A 20,050-nucleotide genomic window follows, 5' to 3' on the forward strand; every position below is an offset into this window, starting at 1 on the left:
TGGTAAAGCCTTTTAAATCAAATGATTAGTGTTTTGTAACCCGAGTTTGTACTCAAGCTAAATTTTTCATCATAAAACAATGAAGTCATCAACTACCTAAAGAATTTTAAAAGCACTTGTTTATAACAGCAAGGCACAGATAAATTCTCTACTTCATCTTAACAATTCATACCATTGAAGTACTTCTGCTGCAAATGACATTAGTTTCATATAGTTTTTTTATTATTAGCTTATTATTAACTGTGAGCTTAAACCAGTACGCTGTCAATGGATGCAATTAATACACATTTTGGTTTTCCTATCTAGATGAAAACAACCACATAAATAAAGATGCAGTTAGGCATCTTACGTTAGCTCTTGTGAACAACTAACACACATAGTATAACGCTCCTATAGGCAGAGCTATTGGCACCATTTGTTATTAATGTTGTCCAGCACTTGCCAGGCAGAAATTCCTCTTCCTGGAACAGATAACTGCTTCAGACTTTAAGAGACTTATTTGAAACCACCTACTATTCAATTTTGGCAGAAGCTATGGGGGACCCTGACACGCAGGTAAGGGGGGTTGCTGGAGAGAAAAGGAGGAAGAGGAGACCGATTTGGGAGGGAGATGGGGTAGAAAATACCATGATCTAAGAACTAAGATGGGGTAAGCCTCACTGCCCACGCTCACGCCACATATTTTGTGCTCTTTCAGTAGGAAGGAATGGCAGAGAGCACCCTGGAGTGAGAACACTCCCTGTGAGCCTCATCAGGAGCTTTAGGCACGGGCCACACCGGCGCTACGGCAGCGAGGCAGCAAACAGGGCCTTTCATTTCTCAGTCGTCATGGCAGCTTCAGGCCAGCAGGGATAATTACCAGCTTGCTTTTAACATCGTGGTTCAAGTTGAATCACAAATCCAAAATGCCAAGTTTGGTAATCTCAGCCGAGTTCTACTTACACAGCTATTTATATCAGGCATGTGGCATGGTCAAAAATCTCAGGATATTCAGCCACGGTGGTATTAATAGAATAAAAGAACATGGAGGCTCGCTACATTGGTTTTTCAGTTCTGCCTTTAGCTGGACAGTATACAAATTATGTGTGAAAGCAGGATAAATGTGTTTCTCTTTTGTTCACGGTGTATCTTCATTTGAAAACCGGCGTGTACAGAACCCTGACAAATCAAACGAAATGACTTTGTAGAGGGGCTGAACAGGCTTTGCCATGACAAGGCTGTGATAATTGAGGGCACAGGAGTTATTTCTCCAGTGACTGAGAACACGTGCTGCTGTTCCTATATGGAAACATCCTCCTAAACTAATTAATGAAGTTATTTCTTTCCCCGCTCTTCAAACTCTTAAGACACTGAATCCACTTTTTCATGGCATGCTTAGGTAAATCAGCTAAAGATTTCAGAGAGCGTTTCATGAAACCCAGTCACAGTTCCTAGTAAACTAGCCCCTTTCTAAATAGCAAGACTTCTACAAGTTAATATTCTACCCTCAAAAGCCTCTCCCTCTCCCCCTCAGTTTCTGGACATCACTCATGTTTTCAGGAGCAGAAATGAACTGAAAGGGTGTACTGAGGTTCATGTTGTTGAACAAGGAAGCAGAAGATTCTTAAATTTCATCAGGAAGCTGTGGAAAATGCTCAAATACTCACACAGAAAATAAATGTGAGTTTTGGGGTTTATTTTAGGAGCGGTCTGACTTATAGTAGCACCCTCACTGCAAAATAAACTGCACTACAATCTTCCTAGGAGTCACAGCAGCACTGAAACAGAGCTCAGAATGAAGGGGCAGGTTTAGGGATAGTATTCCCTCCTAACACCCATAAATTAAGGTACATGCCTCAAGACTTGATTTCCGGGCTGGTGGCCTAACTTACGGCAATAATAATAATAATAATAATAAAAATCACTATCCAAATTAAATTATTCACAAGAATTAAAACAGAATTGTTTACAAAGCATTCTTAATTTTTCGTCATCTCTTAACACCTTGTACCCTTGTTAGTAGTACTTAGAAGAGCACTGCAACAAATCTTTTATGCATTCTAAAATTGTTGGTCTTTCCTGTGCAGTATCCACTCCATGTCATTGCTTCAGAGAGGTATATTCTTACCATGGCTTTTCAATAGAGTTTCATGGAAGTGAAACAGTCTTACCTGGTAGAACTATGAGACTCTCTTCCTTCACAATTTACCTTTGTTCTGGAGAGAAGAATGAAGCTTATTCAAAGTCTTATTCAAAGTGTCAACTGACAATTTAAAGTAACAAACTTCTAAAGAAATTGTCCTTGGTAAAAACATTTGCATAATAACAATGAGTAATTCTTCCAAACAGGTTCTCACAATGACAAGTTTTGCAGGCAAAGATGAAGATCTTTATCAGTGTATGATGCCTGCGTGAAGGGATAAAGTAATTGCACACCATTCGAAACCCTTTGCTTGTGCACAAGGTAACAGCACCACTCTTACACCCACTACTCAGTCAGTCTGATTCTGATAAAGCTGTACTCACTCAACGGTGTGCTACTGATTTCAGGAAAATAAACCAACCAAACTGTACAGGAAAATTACATAAATACTACTAGCTGTACAAGTCAAACTTTGACCTCATTCACACGATTGAAATTTCAGATTAATAAGGCACTCTGCTTCCAAATGTAAGAACAAGGAAGAGTGGTGGAGAAGAGATATTCCAAGCATTAAATTGATTTGCAAAAGTGCAAGTATCAAAAAGAAAGCAAAGAGGAGTTCAATTTTTACAGGCTACATATTTCAGAACAAGTTTTCCTTTATATTAAGAATTTTTTATTGTTCTTTTGGCAATCTAAAAAAGCGTTCTACTGAGGAACCATTCCAGCAACAAGAGTCAGCTGATCAATGAGGACTTGTCTCAAGACTCTTAACATGGGGCGATGGGGGGGAAGAAATCCATTTAGAAATTATTTTTCTAAGTCATTAAAGGATGAGACATGCTAAAACATTCAGTTAACACACTTACTCAACCACTTTAAAAACCCCGTAGCAGCCTTTATACTTTAAAGATTCATGGTACAATGTGCATATTAATTTTGACATTATCTCTTCAGACTTGCACACATTTTATTGTTGCCATTTAAAGGATTCTAACAGGATAACACTATTGACAGCTTAACCTTTATTAAACTGTTGATACAAGATTATTCTTTTAGCATAAAGGCAGATGAAGACTACAAAAATTATATAGCTATTAATAGATTACAGACAAACTATTTAAAAGAACATTCTCTTTATAATACTGGTCTTTTCTTTACAATTAGAGACCAGAAAAATTAGAGGTTTCTGTCATAATATTTTACTAAATTAGTATTTAAATAACACCTGAGGCACTTTTCAGAGATTATTAAAAGCTATGAACAATTAGCCCACTCAGAGTTAAATCTGATAAACATATGACAGCGTTGATACTATTTGCTTTTAAAATTCAGGTACCCAGAAGCTTAAAGAGTTTGTAAAACACTGAAGTCAGCTCCAAGCTTTCTGTCTGTCTATAGTAACAATTATGCTTCTCTCATACTTTTCACGTACAACAGATTGTTTAAATATGAATGAAGCCTCACAACATAACTGTAAAGTAGGAAGTGCCATTGCCCTTTATACAGAGTAGACGCCAATTGTGGCTTGCTGAAAGGAAGAGGAAGCATGAGATGGACAACCCCATGGGCTCAGTCATCCCATTTCATCTTCTGTCATAATGCAGCATTTCTAATATTGCTCCAGCACACTGTGTTATTTTGATAGCCCTAATTACGATCATAATCAGAAAGTAATTTCAAACCTGATATTATTGTGAGAGAACATATGTTCCCAATCACAAGACTTAAACACGGAGCAGACAGGTTTTAGGAAAGGAGATCTCTTGTACTTCAGTTGTTCTTGATGACTCAGTGTAAAACCTTTGATAACTTTACCCAAAAATCACATTGTATTTCTGTACCTGGACTTGCCAAAACACACTTAAAGTAACAGAAGTCAAATTCTGTTCCAGGTATATCCACAGCCGATGGGACAGAAATTCTTGCCCCCGATTTCCAAGCCTTCCTAAGGACAGGAGGGCTTTGCAGCTTTCACACCTCAACCCTCCATCTAGCTGCTCAGATACTGTATTTGTGCAAGAAAAAAATAAATAAAAGCATATTGGTATGACTAAGAGATCTGCAGTACATTCGTGGTCCCAAGCAAAGAGCACAGGGCCAGTGTGAAATATAAAAGTTCCTTGACCAAAGATTAAAAACAATCAGACAAGCTAATAGGATGGATGGAAGCAAACTGTTTTCAGTGGGAAGGATTTTCTTGTTGGATTTTCTTGTTCCTTCTGGTGAATATACCATCAAAAGAAACTGTTTGCTCACAAGAATCACAGTTATTCAGTATCATATCCCAAAATGGGTCCCAGCCATTTCTCCACCTCTGCCACAGACAATTTTTTTCTCTGTGCATAATCTTCAACCTGCAAAGGGACCACAAAACATGATGAAGATTTGGAAACTCCAGCTTTTACTGTTAACAAAATTTTCTGGAACATCTGCTCATAAGGTGGTTCTGAATGCTGTAAGGTTACCACAATGGACAGTCCAAGTTACCTGATCTTTACATATCTTGCCAACAGCAAAATATTTGGATTTCGGACTGGAAAAGTAGAGGCCAGAAACTGCAGAAGCAGGTATCATTGCTAGTGATTCAGTTAAACCAATTCCTGGAACAGAGAATGAAAATTTTCTTATTTTCTGAATCAATAATAAGCATAAATTCAGAGCCTTTTTTTGTTGGGCAGCTTCAGGCAAACTCAAAAACCAAGAAGCTTTCAGATAAACTAAAACCAAAACTATTCTCCACTTCTTATCTATTAAAAAAATACACATAGCTTTACGTGTATTGCAGACTTTCATGACAGTGTTACTGTAGAGTAACTGTCCGGTTTGAAGGAAAAAAACTTAAGACATTTTGGAAAATGAAATGGGTAACTAGAGGTCCTGAAACACAGGGAGGTATTTTTGGTATTGTGGAAGTAGCAGTGAAATGTCTGACACGTAAAATATCAGAGGAAAACAAATGGATATCATTCCTTTTTTAAGAGTTACCATCTCAAGGTTTCTGTAGACCAGCAAATACACTGCTGAATTGGCTTTTTTCCTGTTTATATCTGAAATGCCTTCTTGCAACCATAAGGATGCTAGAATATTTCTCTGTGCAGCAGAACCTGTTTGCATGCAATCTGCTAATTAGGGACACAACTCCTTCATCAAAAGCACTGGCAGTATTTTGCAAATTCTTTCTTGAATGAGGCAAAATAAAAATGGCAATGAAAAGGGGAAGACAGCAATTCCCAGAACTGCTTCAGTTTGGGTTTTTTTTTGTTGGTTTTTTTTTTGGTTTTTTTTTTTTATGTAGTTTTGTACCACCCAATTCGCTGTTTTGTTGCCATTTCAATCTTTCATTCGCATAAAAACAGTTTAAGAATCTCAGTAAAGCAGACAGAGGTACCTGTTGTTTCCTCAATGTTTGCCAGTTTCCACATGGTGAGTTTTTCCGTATGGTCAGGCTGGCTTGGATATCCAGGAGCAGGGCGAATTCCCTCATATTTAATTCTGCGCAATTCAGAGAGCTCTAGCTGCTCAGTACTACAATAAGCCCAGAATTCCCTTCGAACCCTTTCATGGAGCTCCTCGGCAAATGCCTTGGGAAAGAATGCAAAGATTTTTATTTATTTATTTATTTTTAATTTGTGCAGACTGATGCATCAGCTATTTGGTGAAGAGAAACAATGATATAGACTTTCTCCCCATTCCAATTTTAATTTTTAAGGGGGCTGTTATCATAGGTGAGAAATCTGATAGGATTAAAATTCACATACTATACTTACTTTCCTAATTCAAAAGTATTTTAGTTTTTTCTCTCATTGGCAGACAGTGGTTTTTTGGTTGTCCTGCTTTAAAATCCTATATACTCAAAGAGGTAAAAATGTGGACAAGTAACCGGAAAAGATGAAGTTCATTAGCCTATGGCAGCAATACATCATTATAGCACTGAAGTCATTAGGTCTTGACTATCTGGGTATCTCGTCCAGACCTAGCTATGTGTCGTGGTTTAGGCCAAATCCACCACTGGGGACCCGAGGGACCCCAGACGGGACCGACAGATGCTCCCCTCTACCCCTCTACAAAGAGAGAGGCAGAGGAGGAAAAAGAGACTTACGAGTTTAGAAGGAACTAAACTACTTTAATGAAATATTAATAATAAAATAAAAAGAAAAAATGAAATATATACAAAACCGTATCAAGCTCCCGAGATGACAGTCACGACACCGGCTGGCACTGGGGCAATCCCAGGCTGGACTCAGTGACGGACGGGAACTGGATTCCGGATCTGGATTCAGGATCGGGATCACAGGCAGATGAACAGAGTCTTCAGACATCGGCCATTGAAGGAAGAGCCCACGACCCTTTGATCCCTCAGCTTTTATACTGAGCATGAGGCAGATGGGATGGAATACCCTGTTGGTCAGTTTTGGGTCACCTGTCCTGTCCGCTCCTCCCTGCAGGTGGGACCCCACTATGCTTTTCCGCTTCCGACCCTCCAACGTGGCAAATAAAGTTGGTTGGCCTTGGGGGTTACAGCAATAAGTATAAGCCAGAGCCTCTCTGCATCCCATGCCTGGGCATCAGCTATAAACAATTGGTCTTATCACTCTGAGAGAGCGAACATTGTCTGCACAATATGCAGTTAATTTCAGTAATTAGAAGAGGCCCAGCTAAGAAGCGAAGTTACTGAACAAAATTGGTTCTGTTTTACCTCAAACCAGGACACTATGGAAGCCCACCGCTCTTTTTAGCGGAGGACCTAGCTGAAAATGAGCAACAGCTTTTCTTAGCTGCTCTTACAGCTTACACTATTTTTCCAGCAATGGTTGCCTTCAGGAGAAATTTCCACTTCAGTAAATATCTTTAGATGGCATGGAATAATAATTTCTGAAACTCTGTTATAGCTTGAAATACACAGCTACAGCAAACCTATTTGCATTGCACTGAAGTTGCTGTAAGTTTTAACACGGTTACTCAGGTGTAAGCATGGGGCCAGGCAGATGGGGATAGAGGGGTAGGAGGGAAGGGACAGCATTTTCTAAACCACTTCACTTAGAGCTTTAAGAACATGTCTGCGTAACCTAAGAGATGTTAACTCAGAAGACTCATACCCTGGATACATCTGCACGGTCACCATTAAAGCAGAAGGCATGTCGGCAATTCAATAATATAAATGGTGGGTCAGACCTGGGTCCAACACATTCTCATGTAGAAAAAACAAGACTTAAAGATAATTGTTTTTAAACAGTCTTGGTTTAAAATCCACTAAGTTCTATCAGTCATCAAAACCCTCATAAAGAATTCAGAGATGCTTTTGCAGCTGGAAGATACAGACAGCAAAGTCCCCTCTGGATCAGAAGAGGACTCTCCTCTCGAGACAATTTTAGTAGAAACGGTTCACTTTCAGATCGAATGCAGAGCATACATTGTAGGCAACAGTTTAAGTTTATGCTAAAACTTGAAACAGCAACCTGTCAAGCAAATCTAGTGCAGTCAGAAAATTTGCAAGGAAACGCATAATAAAACCTCATACCTCTGCCAACCGATCGCCAAGAGCCTTTACCATTATGATGTTGTATTCATCATCCTGTTTCCTAAATTCATTGCATAACTCCTCTACACCAAAGCAGGCCACAGCAAACAGGCCTAAGTAGTCACAAATGCCAGAATCCAGCGGGGCTATGAAGTCAGAGAGGCAGTAATATGGATCTGTGCAGGCAGAGTCCTTTTCAGCCTAAAGTAACAAATAAATCAGAACATTTAAAAAATATATTAAATATTAGTGCACTATTAAAGACCACTATTAAGACTTAAAGCATTTCTTACAAACACCTAACTAGTCTTCGAGCCTTGGCAACTTTCTTGTACTTGAATTAGAAGAAAAACACCTCTCTTGCTCTGCGGACGTTTGGATCACTGAAGAACAAAATGTCAAATGAGAGAGATGCTGTGCTGGATGCATATAGAGAGATGTTTTGCTTCTATTTACAGCTAGTAAGATTTAACAACTTATTCTGCTAACAAATTATTACAAAAGAAGGAACATTCTTGTGCCAAGCACTGGGTAAGAGGAGGAATTTTCTATCTCTAGCACTCAGATTCCACTTTTTTTAGCAAAACTGCTGGTTGATGGTTCACATCCCAGTTACGCAAACTGCAGAGTTCTTCAGCAACTCCCATTTTAGAATGGCTGTGAGAGTTTACAAGCACTCCTAGTTTCTTGTGCTGCAAACCATGTGCTCAGTAATACAGACAAAAGAGCAGCCCAGGATGTAGGTTTACACTAGCCACATGCAAATGCAAACAGAATGCATCTAACACTACTGAAAAGTTTAATCCCAAGCAAGGTTCAAGTGGGTTTACGCAAGTAGGAAATATCCCACTCACCGAATCCTTTTCCAAAATGGAAAAAAAAGAACAGAAAGAGGTGACTGAAAGCTGACCATAGCACCTAACAGGAAGTTTTACAGTTGCAGATCATATCAGCATATTCATTGGGGAACCTGACTGTTATTTAAAAAGTGGCACAGCTCTTCTAAATTTACCCCACTTAACAGAGCATAAACATTATTTCATGGCTATCGTTTGGCTGAAGATTTCTCTCCAAGTTTCCTTATTCTATGACAATATTTTAACAATGCTTTCCACCCAACTGCTCCCAGCTGCAGTTTAGAAAACAGACAAAATACCACACACCCCACCCCACAAAAACCAAAGGAAAATGGTCAACTGTTTCCCTAGTTTCTATAACATACTAGGTTACAGAAAGTACCACACAACTGAAGACATATCCTTTTTCCACACAGGTGAAATCTATGTTAATATTAAGGTTTCTTTTTAATGATTACAGCTAAGGAAAATTCTAAACGCACTTCCAGCTTCTAGATTTACATCACATCCTTAATAGTGCCAATGTCACAGAGAGAACTCTGTGTACTGAAAAGAACATTTCATATAAGAAACAGGAGACAATTATTCTCTTCTACTTTGCTCTGGTGACGCCTCTGCTGAATTACTACATACACCAGATTGAAAGAGATGCAGCTAAAATACGTAGGGTCCAGAAGAACAGTACCCACAATAGCACAGTTTCACGGCCTTAACCTTTGAGAAAAGCCTGAATAAATTGGGATATATAAAAAGATAAAAAGACTAAGGAGAAGAAGAGTATTCCAATAGTAAAAACCATCACAAGAATAACATCAAATCAGATATTCTCCTTGGGAGAACCCTGGGAAAAGGCCAGGAAAAGATACTGGAGTAAACTTGATTTACATGGGATATCAAAATGTTTAACTGGGTAGAAGGCCCTGGAACAGCCCTGCCTGAATGCTTGTGAGAGCAGTTTATATAAACAGCTGCCATGGATTGTCAAGATACACTAGATACATCTCAATGCAACAGATAATCTGTTCCAGGGAACTGGAACAGATAAACTTAAAGTCATGTATTTCTTAGCACAGTTCTGCAATATTGGCACAGGACTGTCCTCATAGAATACCGCAGTCCAGACACTGAGGTATTTGTTAAATTTGTTTCTGCCATGTTTGATGACTCCGAACATGTGAACTACGAAGAAGCAGAGTCAGAAGGTAGGACGAGGGAGAGGCAGAGTACCTTGAAAATGTTCAATCTATCAAAATAAATGCAAATCTAGGATTCAAGCATGAATACTTAAAATAATAATTCTCTCAATCAGAATTAGCAACCAACTAACTAATTCTAAACTGCCTCTTCATATGAGGAATTTTACATTAAAATTAAGACTATCAAAAACACTTACCTCCATCGAGCTTTATTTTCCAGCTATTTTAATTATAAGTGTTTTTAACCTTTAACACATTCAAGCAGAATTTTTAATCTAAGGCAGAATCCAGGGATAATGTAGAGTTAAGGTTCATTAGGTTCTAATTTAGCACACAGGATCCATGTGATGAATTCATACAGCCCAGTCTTTAAGACATTTTAAATATTAAAATGAAGACAAAAAATGCACATCATATCTGAAGATGTCAAATCTATAAAGCATTTTGTACAACTACTACAGTGCAAAATACTACAGATAATACAATCCAAATACCTGGGACATCACTAACAAGACCTTGTTATTACTGAACGAAACAGCAAGACAACAGCTGCAGATAGATTACAACCACCATTTTTTGCACCGCTTAATAGGGCACTTGTTACATTCTTCCGATTCAGAAAAAAAAAAAAAATCACTTTATTTAACAAATGTTCTGTCATTTTACCTGTTGCCTCAAGCCATAAAATTTTGCTATTGGTTCTGAAGTTCCCACTGCCTCTTCTGCAGCATATAAATGGATATCATCTTGAACACTTTGAGCTGGCCAGAACCCAAGCACACCTCTGGCTTGTAATTTCTTTTGATTAATCAACGTCTTCAGTAGATTTTGAGCATCATTATAAACTCTCTTTGCTTCTTCACCTATCAAAAAGAAAAGAGAACCCGTTAGAAAAGGCATGTTTTCACAACTGGCTAAACAGGTTTAAGAATTGCTGAAGATTGGTTCATTTTCCACATAATTCTCTGATGACTGCAACAATCTGTCAGCTCCAGCAAACAGAGAGATAGCAGTGCGGTTATGTCTATACAGCTCTAACAACATATATCTCGGGGAAAAAAAACCCAACATTTCAGCCAGCACCATTCTAGTAGAGGCAGAGCATGCAGAATAAAATGAGCAACAGAGAACATGCTTGTGCACCTACATTACCACAGTGCAGCAGATTCAGAACACTGATTTTAGTGTCACCCTTGCAGTTTCATCACATCTTGCAAGGCCCACTTAATAGTTTCACTATCTTCACCCACAACAGGGACACAGATATGTCAAGTGGTCTGCTGCTGTTTCATTAAAATACCTCCTTGTGTTGTGGTAGCTGAATTCTAAATAAGATGATTGAGCATTTTTCCCCATTTATTTTTCAGCCTCATATTTAGTTCACTAAGTGTTGCTTTAAAGAAATTATTTCAGTGACACTTCAGAATCTTACTGCAGCACGGCAGGTCTGTTAGGATTATTTACATTAAGTAAATGCAATTTCAATACTCACCTACAGTTTTATCATTAAAAACTTTAGGGAAACCCCGGTTGGGATACCTTCCCCTAAGTTGCCAGACATCAAAGAAAGGCTTCCAGTCAATGTATTCTACCAGCCTCTTCAGGTCATAATCTTCAAAGACTTTGGTGCCAATGAATTTGGGTTTAACTGTAAGAATCAGAAGTACAATCTGAAATGATGAAAATAATTTAATATTGCTCTTATATGTGCAGCTTAACTGATGCTTACCAGTCTCTATCACTGCAAATGACCTCTTCCAAAATAACTGCCTTAGAATTTTCACTGTCACATCATTCCCAAGTCATATCATACTCTACAGTTACAATGCGATAAAAAAAGCATGAAAGGCATATAAAGTTGAAAATAGAAAAAGTAAGGCCTTTTTTTCTTTCATCTAAATCAACACTTATTGGCTGTTGGGCTTCTGAACTTATTTCATTGGCCGAAATATTGGCCAAAACAGAAGACCAAAAAAACCTACACAACCGACCAATACCTAACATATTTTACGGGCATATACCTTTCATATTTACAAATCACACTTTCTATACACAGACATATTATGTGCTATGGTACTGTAGAATAGTTCTGTAAATTAATATGTAATCTATAAGAACTTTTGCAACCACCACATACTTGTTCAGATGCATATGCACAAATGAAAAAGCGAGATGGATCCATGTTATGATGTAGCCCCAAGGTTTGCATTTGTTTTGTATGTGCTGTTCAGTACTTTATAACACAACCTTTATTAAGATGAACTATTGAAAATTAGCATCTTCTTGACTCTTGTAAATGAAATGACAGAAAGCAGTGAAGTGTTAATGTCACTGCAGAATGCGCCTTCCTGGGGAATGCTGTTTATACTTCTAGTCTCTAATTTAAAAAAAAAAAAAAAAAAAAAAAAAAATCAAACAAACCAGTATAGAAACTGACGGGGGAAGAGTAGGAAAGAGTGTAAGGAGGAATTTGATATAAATGCCATGTCAGAACGTGTGTTCCCTAAATATGGTATAGTAAGCTTTGCAATATAATGACCCAGTCTGACATTATTTTGGAAAGCTGGCATTAGACTTATCTTTGATTATATGGTGTTATGGGTAACTCATTGTTTTAGGGTTTTTTAACCAATTCTTTTTAATAGTTGTTGATTCATTTTTTAAATGCACTGTGAAAAATATACAGCATAAACAGACCACTCAAATTTATGCAAAACAAAAAAATCTCTGCTCAGACACACACCAGTTTACTCAAGTTGTTACACTACCATATCCTGAAGTTTAATAAAGCATAATCTAATTAAAAATATATCTAAAATAAATACATAAAATAAAATAAAGGCACAGCAACAAACAACAATATTTAAACTGACCTGGTTTATGGCCTGATAACCAGTCATTATGGAAACCTTTTCTTCTAGCTTGCTGTAGAGACAAGTATCTTCTTTCCTGTACAGACATAAAGGTTAATTTCACAAAGCCAGCCATCTTTCAGACAGATAAACTGTAACTGTTGACTTGCTGGTAGAGTTTTACTCAAAATGGTCTTTGGGACAAACCTGACAACAGGCAATCTCAGTTCCAACAACTCCCAGTTCACAAGTGTAAAGCAAGATTACATCACAGCCATACCATTATTTTTTACTGTATACTTCTAATGAAACCAGCCTACACAATTTCTAGTTCCTCTGAACTACACCAGAAGTTCCTTTATTACTTCAAATTACATGAAAATACAGGTTCAGCAAGATATTCACCTACTGCCTGTGAAAAGCTTAGGATTGCACTGACACCACGACCAGTGACTGCAGCAGGTTTCTGGGCAAATTACTAGCTTTTCTGGAAGGCACAGGAAATTTGTAATAACTTCAGCAAGGCTCACGAATTCACTGCTAACCTCTGCTTAAAGGAGAGTGTTGCACTCACCGACCTCAGCTTAGTGGTCTGGTTTACTGTGCAAAGACAGTCTTAAACTTGGTCAAGCCAGGTGTCCCCAGCAGGAGGCCTCACACTTTATCTTTCTTTATGAAGAGATCAGGTAAGATGACTTTCAGTTTGCTTGTGTTTATTTACAAAGATGGCCTCCGAGGAGTCATATGTTGTTTCCTATTGTTAATTTGCACGGTCCATCTCCACATTCTGTTGCTTCCTTCCCTTCACTTTCCTCAAATGGCAGCCTTGGCTCTCTGCTTTGAGACTGCTCAGATCCATAAACAATATGAACACGTCAGGAAAGCATGGTGTTGAAAAATACTCACTAGACCGTGGCTTTGTACCAGCAAAAGCAACCAGTGCCATTTTAGTTACCCCAGTGCAGTTCCCTGTTGCCGGCTACTGCTCCAGGAGAGCATTTGGTCTCCTGTAAGTTGGTTAAGTGGACATGACTTCCAGCTTCATGGAGATGCCCCAGATACCACTGATTCTCCATTGAGGACAATCAAGAATTTGCCCAGCATGCGTCAGACTCATGCGGAATTTTCCCTTACAGGTTATTTGATTTCATAAGCAATTCTAGAAGTTTTCCATCAATTCCACTGCATCAGCACAAATATACCTGAAGGTCCTCACAAGGAGCTGAAACAGAGTTAGTGATAAGGCAAGTACTAACCACTTCAAACAAGAAAAGAAGCTAAAGCAATTATATTTGTACCTTGAGAGACTCATAGTGTTCTTGTCTAATTTCTTCATATTCCTCTAATATTTCTTCAAAGAAATCATCCTTTACACTTTCATCTAAGAGCTGGGAGCACTGAAAAACATACAGAGAACGCACTAAGTACATGCTATAACATATAGTAAGGACAAGTATGAACTTCAGACTAAATCATCTGTCTTTCAAACTCTCATTTCCAGTTACTCTTGACAACACTAAACTAAGCCTTACCACTAATTTGCAAGCTATTATTACTGAGAGTATTGCCCTACTAAACAAGTAATAATAGCAGAGCCAAGTCTGGCTCTAGAAAGACCTGACAGAAGAATACGCCTAAACTTTAGAGACCAAATAGTCACAGAAACACCACACAGCTTGGCCTACTTCTTTCAGCAGGTATCTGCCAGCTAAGACTACCCATTTGTTTGATAGAGAGAGCACCCACCCTAGAACCAGATGTTTCATAGTACTAATGTTGCTGTATCACTAACTTCAGAAATATATCCAAAATAGAGAGAATAGCAGATCACATCTAATCCCATTGCTCTTCACTATAAAATATGTCAAAACTACGGTCAAGGACTCAGAATGAATCATGTCACCCTCACTAGAGAAATGGGCATTTAAATAAGGGTATCCAGCGACAATAATTGGCACGAGTCAGATGAGATAACCATGTGGCAGCAAAAAATAACAGAAGCAACAGTAGTTTAGAAACGGGTCTCTGTTGTGCCTCTTCAATTTTCTCCCATAATGTTAAGCCTTAGAGGAAAGGAAGAGAGATACAACAGAAAAACAGGGCATATATTTTTTCATGGATGAGAAACTATAATTTAGAACTTACAACCACAACACTCTTGGATGCATCCAGGACATGAATTACAGGTGCACTATATCGTGGGGCAATTTTAACAGCTGTGTGTGTTCTTAAATGAAAAAGAAAAAGAGTGAAATTTTCACAACTGAAAAAAAAACCCAAAAAAACCCCCAAAAAAACCCCAAAACAGACAAAATCCCCAACAAAATAAATCCTGACTTAATGCACAGACCAGAACTTCAAAAGAAAGCAATTCATCCATCTGCTATGCATGGATGATTAAACACAGAGTTCAATAAGAAGTACAGAAACACTTTTTTTCAAAGAATATAAGAATGCTTCATAAATAATGTGCCAACCCACATTCCCTCACTGTCTCACCAGCTGACTGAAAATCAGCAACTCATTAGTTTGAGTCTCAGAAAATTTCAGTGAGAATGTTCCAAACAAAACCTATCAGAAACTAACAATTTTTTCTTTACTTTTTTTGCTCATCTTATATTTTTCCCTCCCACATGCTAGTTTCTGGATCTATGGATTAGGATTAACATATTTCAGTGATGATTATTCCATTTCCAAGATGCTGTACTTCAAAACTGGAGGCCCAAGCTCTCTACTCACCTGAAGAAGGAATTTTGCCAGTAATAAATAAATATTACAAACTTCCACCTGCATGGCCAGTCAAGTCATTCACATAAAAACCTCCCAATTCATCCAATTATTTAGCATGTACTCATATTCCAGTCCTCACAGAAATACTTTGGCGTATAATGAAGAATCACTTCTATATTATAGTACTTTGTTGACCAAATTAAAGTTTGGAGTCCGGAAATGAGGCCTAAGCTATCACGTGAAATGCAGCTGGCCACCCCTGTTGCTCAGAGTCCTGGCAAACTGTGCAAGCAAGTGTAGGAATGAAGACCTTGCAGGCCAAAGCTCAGTTTGCTTTCTTAAATGCTAAGGTTAAACACCATTTTTAAAATTAATTTAAATCAGAACCCATGAAGCAGTCTTCCACAGCAAAGCTAAGATCTCCTTTTTCTTCAGGTTCTGTTATATATTTTAAGCACTTGGCCATGGAGGTTACTGATGACTGTGTAACATAGCTTTAAAACCAACTGTCCAGGATCTTCCTTATTTGCTTCTAGAAGATGCGCTTTTGATCTTGGCAGCTCTGTTTTTTATAAAAAGATATTGTATCTTCTACTTTGGTAGGAAGAGACAGGAAACAAAGAGGGCATGGTCCTACAGTGGCACTTTATCAACTAGTACATATTAATTTTTATATTTTTTAAAAATACACATTACGACAACAAAACTGCCACCATTATTTGTCAGCATCTGAATTTACCAAAGCAGTATAGTAAGAACGCAAACATCATTATTGTAAGTTATGAAGAAACTCTGTTATGCAGGTTCTGTAACAATATCCAGCCTCTCCCTCTCTCTCTTTCAAACTAACTTCACTTTCCACCCTTCCAAGCACTTATGGTCTCCTTATTTCAGATAATGATGTCTACTTATTACAGAGAAAAAGTGCAGACGGTTCTTCATTACCAACCTCTGACATGTACACAGCCTTCCAGAACGCACACATGAGATTAAACTTAAGACTGTGGATGTAAAATTAAATATATATTTCCAATCCAGTCTTCTATAAAGTATACATTTACTTGACATATATTTTATGGAAATTGTATGTGTCTGGGCATATGCATCGATATATATTTAGATACAGTTCACATGAATAAAATTATTGTTTATGCATACAAAATTATACATATATTCTTCAATAATTTCCATATTCATGGATAAAACTATTGCTGCCTTGCTGTTGGCTACATTCATCTCGGTGAATAAATTCGACAATATTGTTTGATGGCGGTTATTTGACATCAATTATCAGGCCACAATGCCCTGTGTACAAACATGAAAAAGATCTCAAGAAAGGGCTCTCCTAAGACCTCCACTTTTTTTTTTTTTTTTTTTTTTTTTTTTTTTTTTTTTAAGAAAAAACCCTCCATGCTGTTCTCAGTATCAAAACCATAGGAAAAGAGACTTATACGGAGAAGGAGAAAAAAAGACACACTTAACCTTGCATTATAATGACAGGACCAATAAAGACAGGTAGTAATCCTCCTCTTTACTGCCTGTCAAATTATGGGATGATTTGCTGAGGCAAAAAATACAGCTAATGGTTCTGCTAGAATATGTGCTCCTCTAATAAAGAAAGCAACGCAGGGAACAGCTTCTAGTTATGCAAGAAATGACCTCTGCAGTCTTCTGAGCTGTCAAGTACTGAAGTATATTGTATACAAACCAGTTAGCAAAGCGTGACCCAAGGCCGTTACACGTGCCTAAAACACATTTGTGGTAATGTTAATATTAGGTGTTGGTGAGGTGCCAACACTGGTCTTCAGGACATCACAGCAGCTATATTATTTCACTTGAATGGATCTGAGAGAACAAGATCTCAACAGAAAAGCTCAGTCTATCAAAAGCAAAATGGTAACTCCTCCAAGGCAGGCAGCTAGAATTTACTCCCTATCCGCCTGCTTGAACAGGACAGGGGTCTCAACCCAATCAGCACACTGCTGAACAGTGATCCAGGAAAATACACTACCTTTCTTAAAGATAATAGCTCCCTGATGTCAATATGACCATTTCTAGTCTCAAAATCCTGCGTTTTCAGAATGCTTTGGTGAATCGAAACAGATTATTCAACCCCTTAGAGGAACAGAACTGTATTCATCCACATATGTGAAATTTTAGAAGGAAATATAATGCTTCTACATACAATATACACTTGCAAAATACATAACACTCACAAAAATGAAATGTTTAAGATGTCTGTTATTTGTTGTGTCCCAATTACGTTTTACCTCTATATTCTAGTTCTTCTGACATAAGGCAGTAACATTCAGTCTTAAGTATATACATACCAGTATGTGTGTTGGGTGAAAATGAGGGAAAGTGAGAGAGAAATGGCTACAAATTGTCTTTTTCCTTGGTTAACGCTATGTTCATACACATTCCCCATCTTCCCAACTGAGATCTCTTACTTAGAAGTAGTTGCTCCTCCAATCAGCAAAGGAATCTTTATTGCCAGTCTCTCCATTTCCTTGGCGACAAAAATCATTTCATCCAAAGAAGGGGTGATGAGACCAGATAGGCCAATTATATCTATTGCAAATTTACAAACAGACATACACAAAAGGTTTATCAAATCCACTCAAGAAAGACACAGAAATTATTAAAGAAAGCATTTCTTTCATACAGCAGATAACTTCATGTGAAATAGTGAGATAAAAAAGCAGGGTAATTGCTAGTCTAGAAGCAAGATTTGACCTAATTAGAAAGTGAAAGCTTTCCAAGAATGAGAGCGATTCCAAATCCCTGGTTTAGGATTTTCCTCAAGCAGTCTTCACAGCTGGTGAACACCTACTGCTCTAGTTTCAGCAATAAATATACAGTGCTTCTGATTAGCAAAGTTTAAACCTCAGAAGTTTGGCACTGAGGAGGGAAATAAAACAAAATAATTATAAGCTGTGCTCTTAGAAACAGCAAACACTTTCAAACTTCACCACCTATGTTCCACACAATTCATCTTTTCCAAGATGCGATGGACTGTTTCAAAGCAACTGTAACTTGTTTCAGAAAGTTCATTATTTATTAGAACAATTCATTCCTGATTTCACACTCACTGATCTGGCAGGCTGAATGCCAAGTTCTTTTACTGATTTAAGATCCAACACAAAGTTATTTAACCTTTCCCAGTCTCCATTTATCCATCTCTAAAACAAATACTAAAAAATCTCTCTTGCAGTTGTGCTTTTGATCCAGGTTTTCAGTTCCTCCACCCAGGTTTCACAGAAGTGCCAAATACTAAATGATTTTACTATTGGTAATGCAAAAGTTCTGATTTATCTGCAGATAGCCTGACCAAATCATAGGCAGCATAGGAATGCAATGAGTAGCAATAAAAAATGTGAGTGGAGTTTAAAATCAAACAATTCAGGAGTACTAATGAAATCTCTCTATACCTGCTTTGTTCTCAACAGCAGCTCTCAATATCTTATCACATGGAGTCATGACTCCTAAATCAATAACTCTGTGAAAAGAAGTGAGATGACACAAGATTCTTTAAAAAACAGGTCAAATTTCTGCTAAAGGGCAAATACATTGCTCTTACTGTAAATGACTGACCTAAAATTGAAGTTAAAATTGAGATTTTTGATTGTTTGTTTCTCTTAAGACCTCTGTTGGGAATTTTAATATAGGAAATACCTCTGGGTTCGGCAAAATTTTTAATATGTCAAAGTTCTAAATGATACAGTACATAAGAAAATTCAGGTGTAAAAGGCCTTTTCTTATAATTTTTTTTTTTTTGTCGTTGTACTAAATCTGGCTGAGATGGTGTTAATTTTCTTTATAGCAGCTAGTATGGTGCTGTGTTTAGATTCGTGACCAAAACAATGCTTATAGCATGCTAATGTTTTAACCACTGATGAACATTGTTTGTCCAGCATCGAGGCCATCTCTGCTTCTCACTCTAACTCCCCAGGGAATAGACTGGAGGGTGCACAAGAGGTTGGGAATAGAGACAACCAGGCAGATGGCACAAACTAACCAAAGAAATCATACGCCATGGAATTTGTCATACTCAGCAATAAAAAGGGAGAGGAAAGGGTTTAGTGGGGATTAGCCATCTTTTGCTCAGGAACAGCCTACCCGTGAGAGTGATTGCCTTTGCATCATTTGTTTTGTTTTTTTCTTTCTCTCTTCTTCCACTTCTTCACTTATTAAATGTGTTTTATCTCCACCCACAATTTTTCTTGCTTTTATTCTTCCTTTCCTCTTTCCCCATCCCACTGAGGTTGGCTGGGTGGAAGTGAGTGAATGGCTGTGTGTTGCCTACCAGGGTTAACCAACAGCAGTGCCACTTCTATTTGGACAATAAAAAAAGGTTTTGTGGACATCACATCTTATGTCAGGAACACAAGATGATTCACATCAAGGTTCTTTTTTGTCTTATTAAAGCATACATTTTATGAAATGAGACACTGCACTTCCCTTGCTAGCATTTTATTCCTATAAACCCTAGCCATTCCCAAGGTTTTTATTTTTTTCAAGTAAGCCACTCAAACCTGCTGGCTTCATTCAGCCTCACTCATACTCATGGTGACAGAAAACACTATGGCTTCAGTTCAGGAAGTCTAAATAAAACTCAAGAAAGCCTGAAACCAATCAACAGAATTTTAAGAGATAATGAAAGAATATACTACATATACACAGCACTGCTACTGGCTTCAACCCTTCATGTTCTTAAATAAAGAGATCATTTTGGCTCTTCTAGAGCAAATTACAGCCCCAAGTCAAAAACA

At 37.8% G+C, this 20,050-nt stretch overlaps 1 protein-coding gene across 1 annotated transcript in view; it reads right to left on the reverse strand.

The window, feature by feature from the left end:
• Positions 1 to 2,817: 2,817 nt before the first annotated feature.
• The window catches only part of MTR (5-methyltetrahydrofolate-homocysteine methyltransferase), a gene marked incomplete at its 5' end in the record, with an annotated part of 54,605 nt that continues 37,372 nt past the window's right edge, over positions 2,818 to 20,050 (reverse strand). The window contains 11 exons of the mRNA XM_082480701.1: positions 2,818 to 4,479; positions 4,613 to 4,725; positions 5,514 to 5,706; positions 7,644 to 7,844; positions 10,363 to 10,559; positions 11,189 to 11,344; positions 12,570 to 12,645; positions 13,847 to 13,945; positions 14,694 to 14,775; positions 17,729 to 17,849; positions 18,710 to 18,777. Of these exons, the coding sequence (XP_082336827.1) occupies positions 4,393 to 4,479; positions 4,613 to 4,725; positions 5,514 to 5,706; positions 7,644 to 7,844; positions 10,363 to 10,559; positions 11,189 to 11,344; positions 12,570 to 12,645; positions 13,847 to 13,945; positions 14,694 to 14,775; positions 17,729 to 17,849; positions 18,710 to 18,777 (1,393 nt within the window). The 3' untranslated portion in view covers positions 2,818 to 4,392. The remainder of the gene's footprint in view (positions 4,480 to 4,612; positions 4,726 to 5,513; positions 5,707 to 7,643; positions 7,845 to 10,362; positions 10,560 to 11,188; positions 11,345 to 12,569; positions 12,646 to 13,846; positions 13,946 to 14,693; positions 14,776 to 17,728; positions 17,850 to 18,709; positions 18,778 to 20,050) is intronic.

This window comes from Vanellus vanellus, assembly GCF_965231255.1.
Source record: "Vanellus vanellus genome assembly, chromosome: 3".
Classification (NCBI taxonomy): domain Eukaryota; kingdom Metazoa; phylum Chordata; class Aves; order Charadriiformes; family Charadriidae; genus Vanellus; species Vanellus vanellus.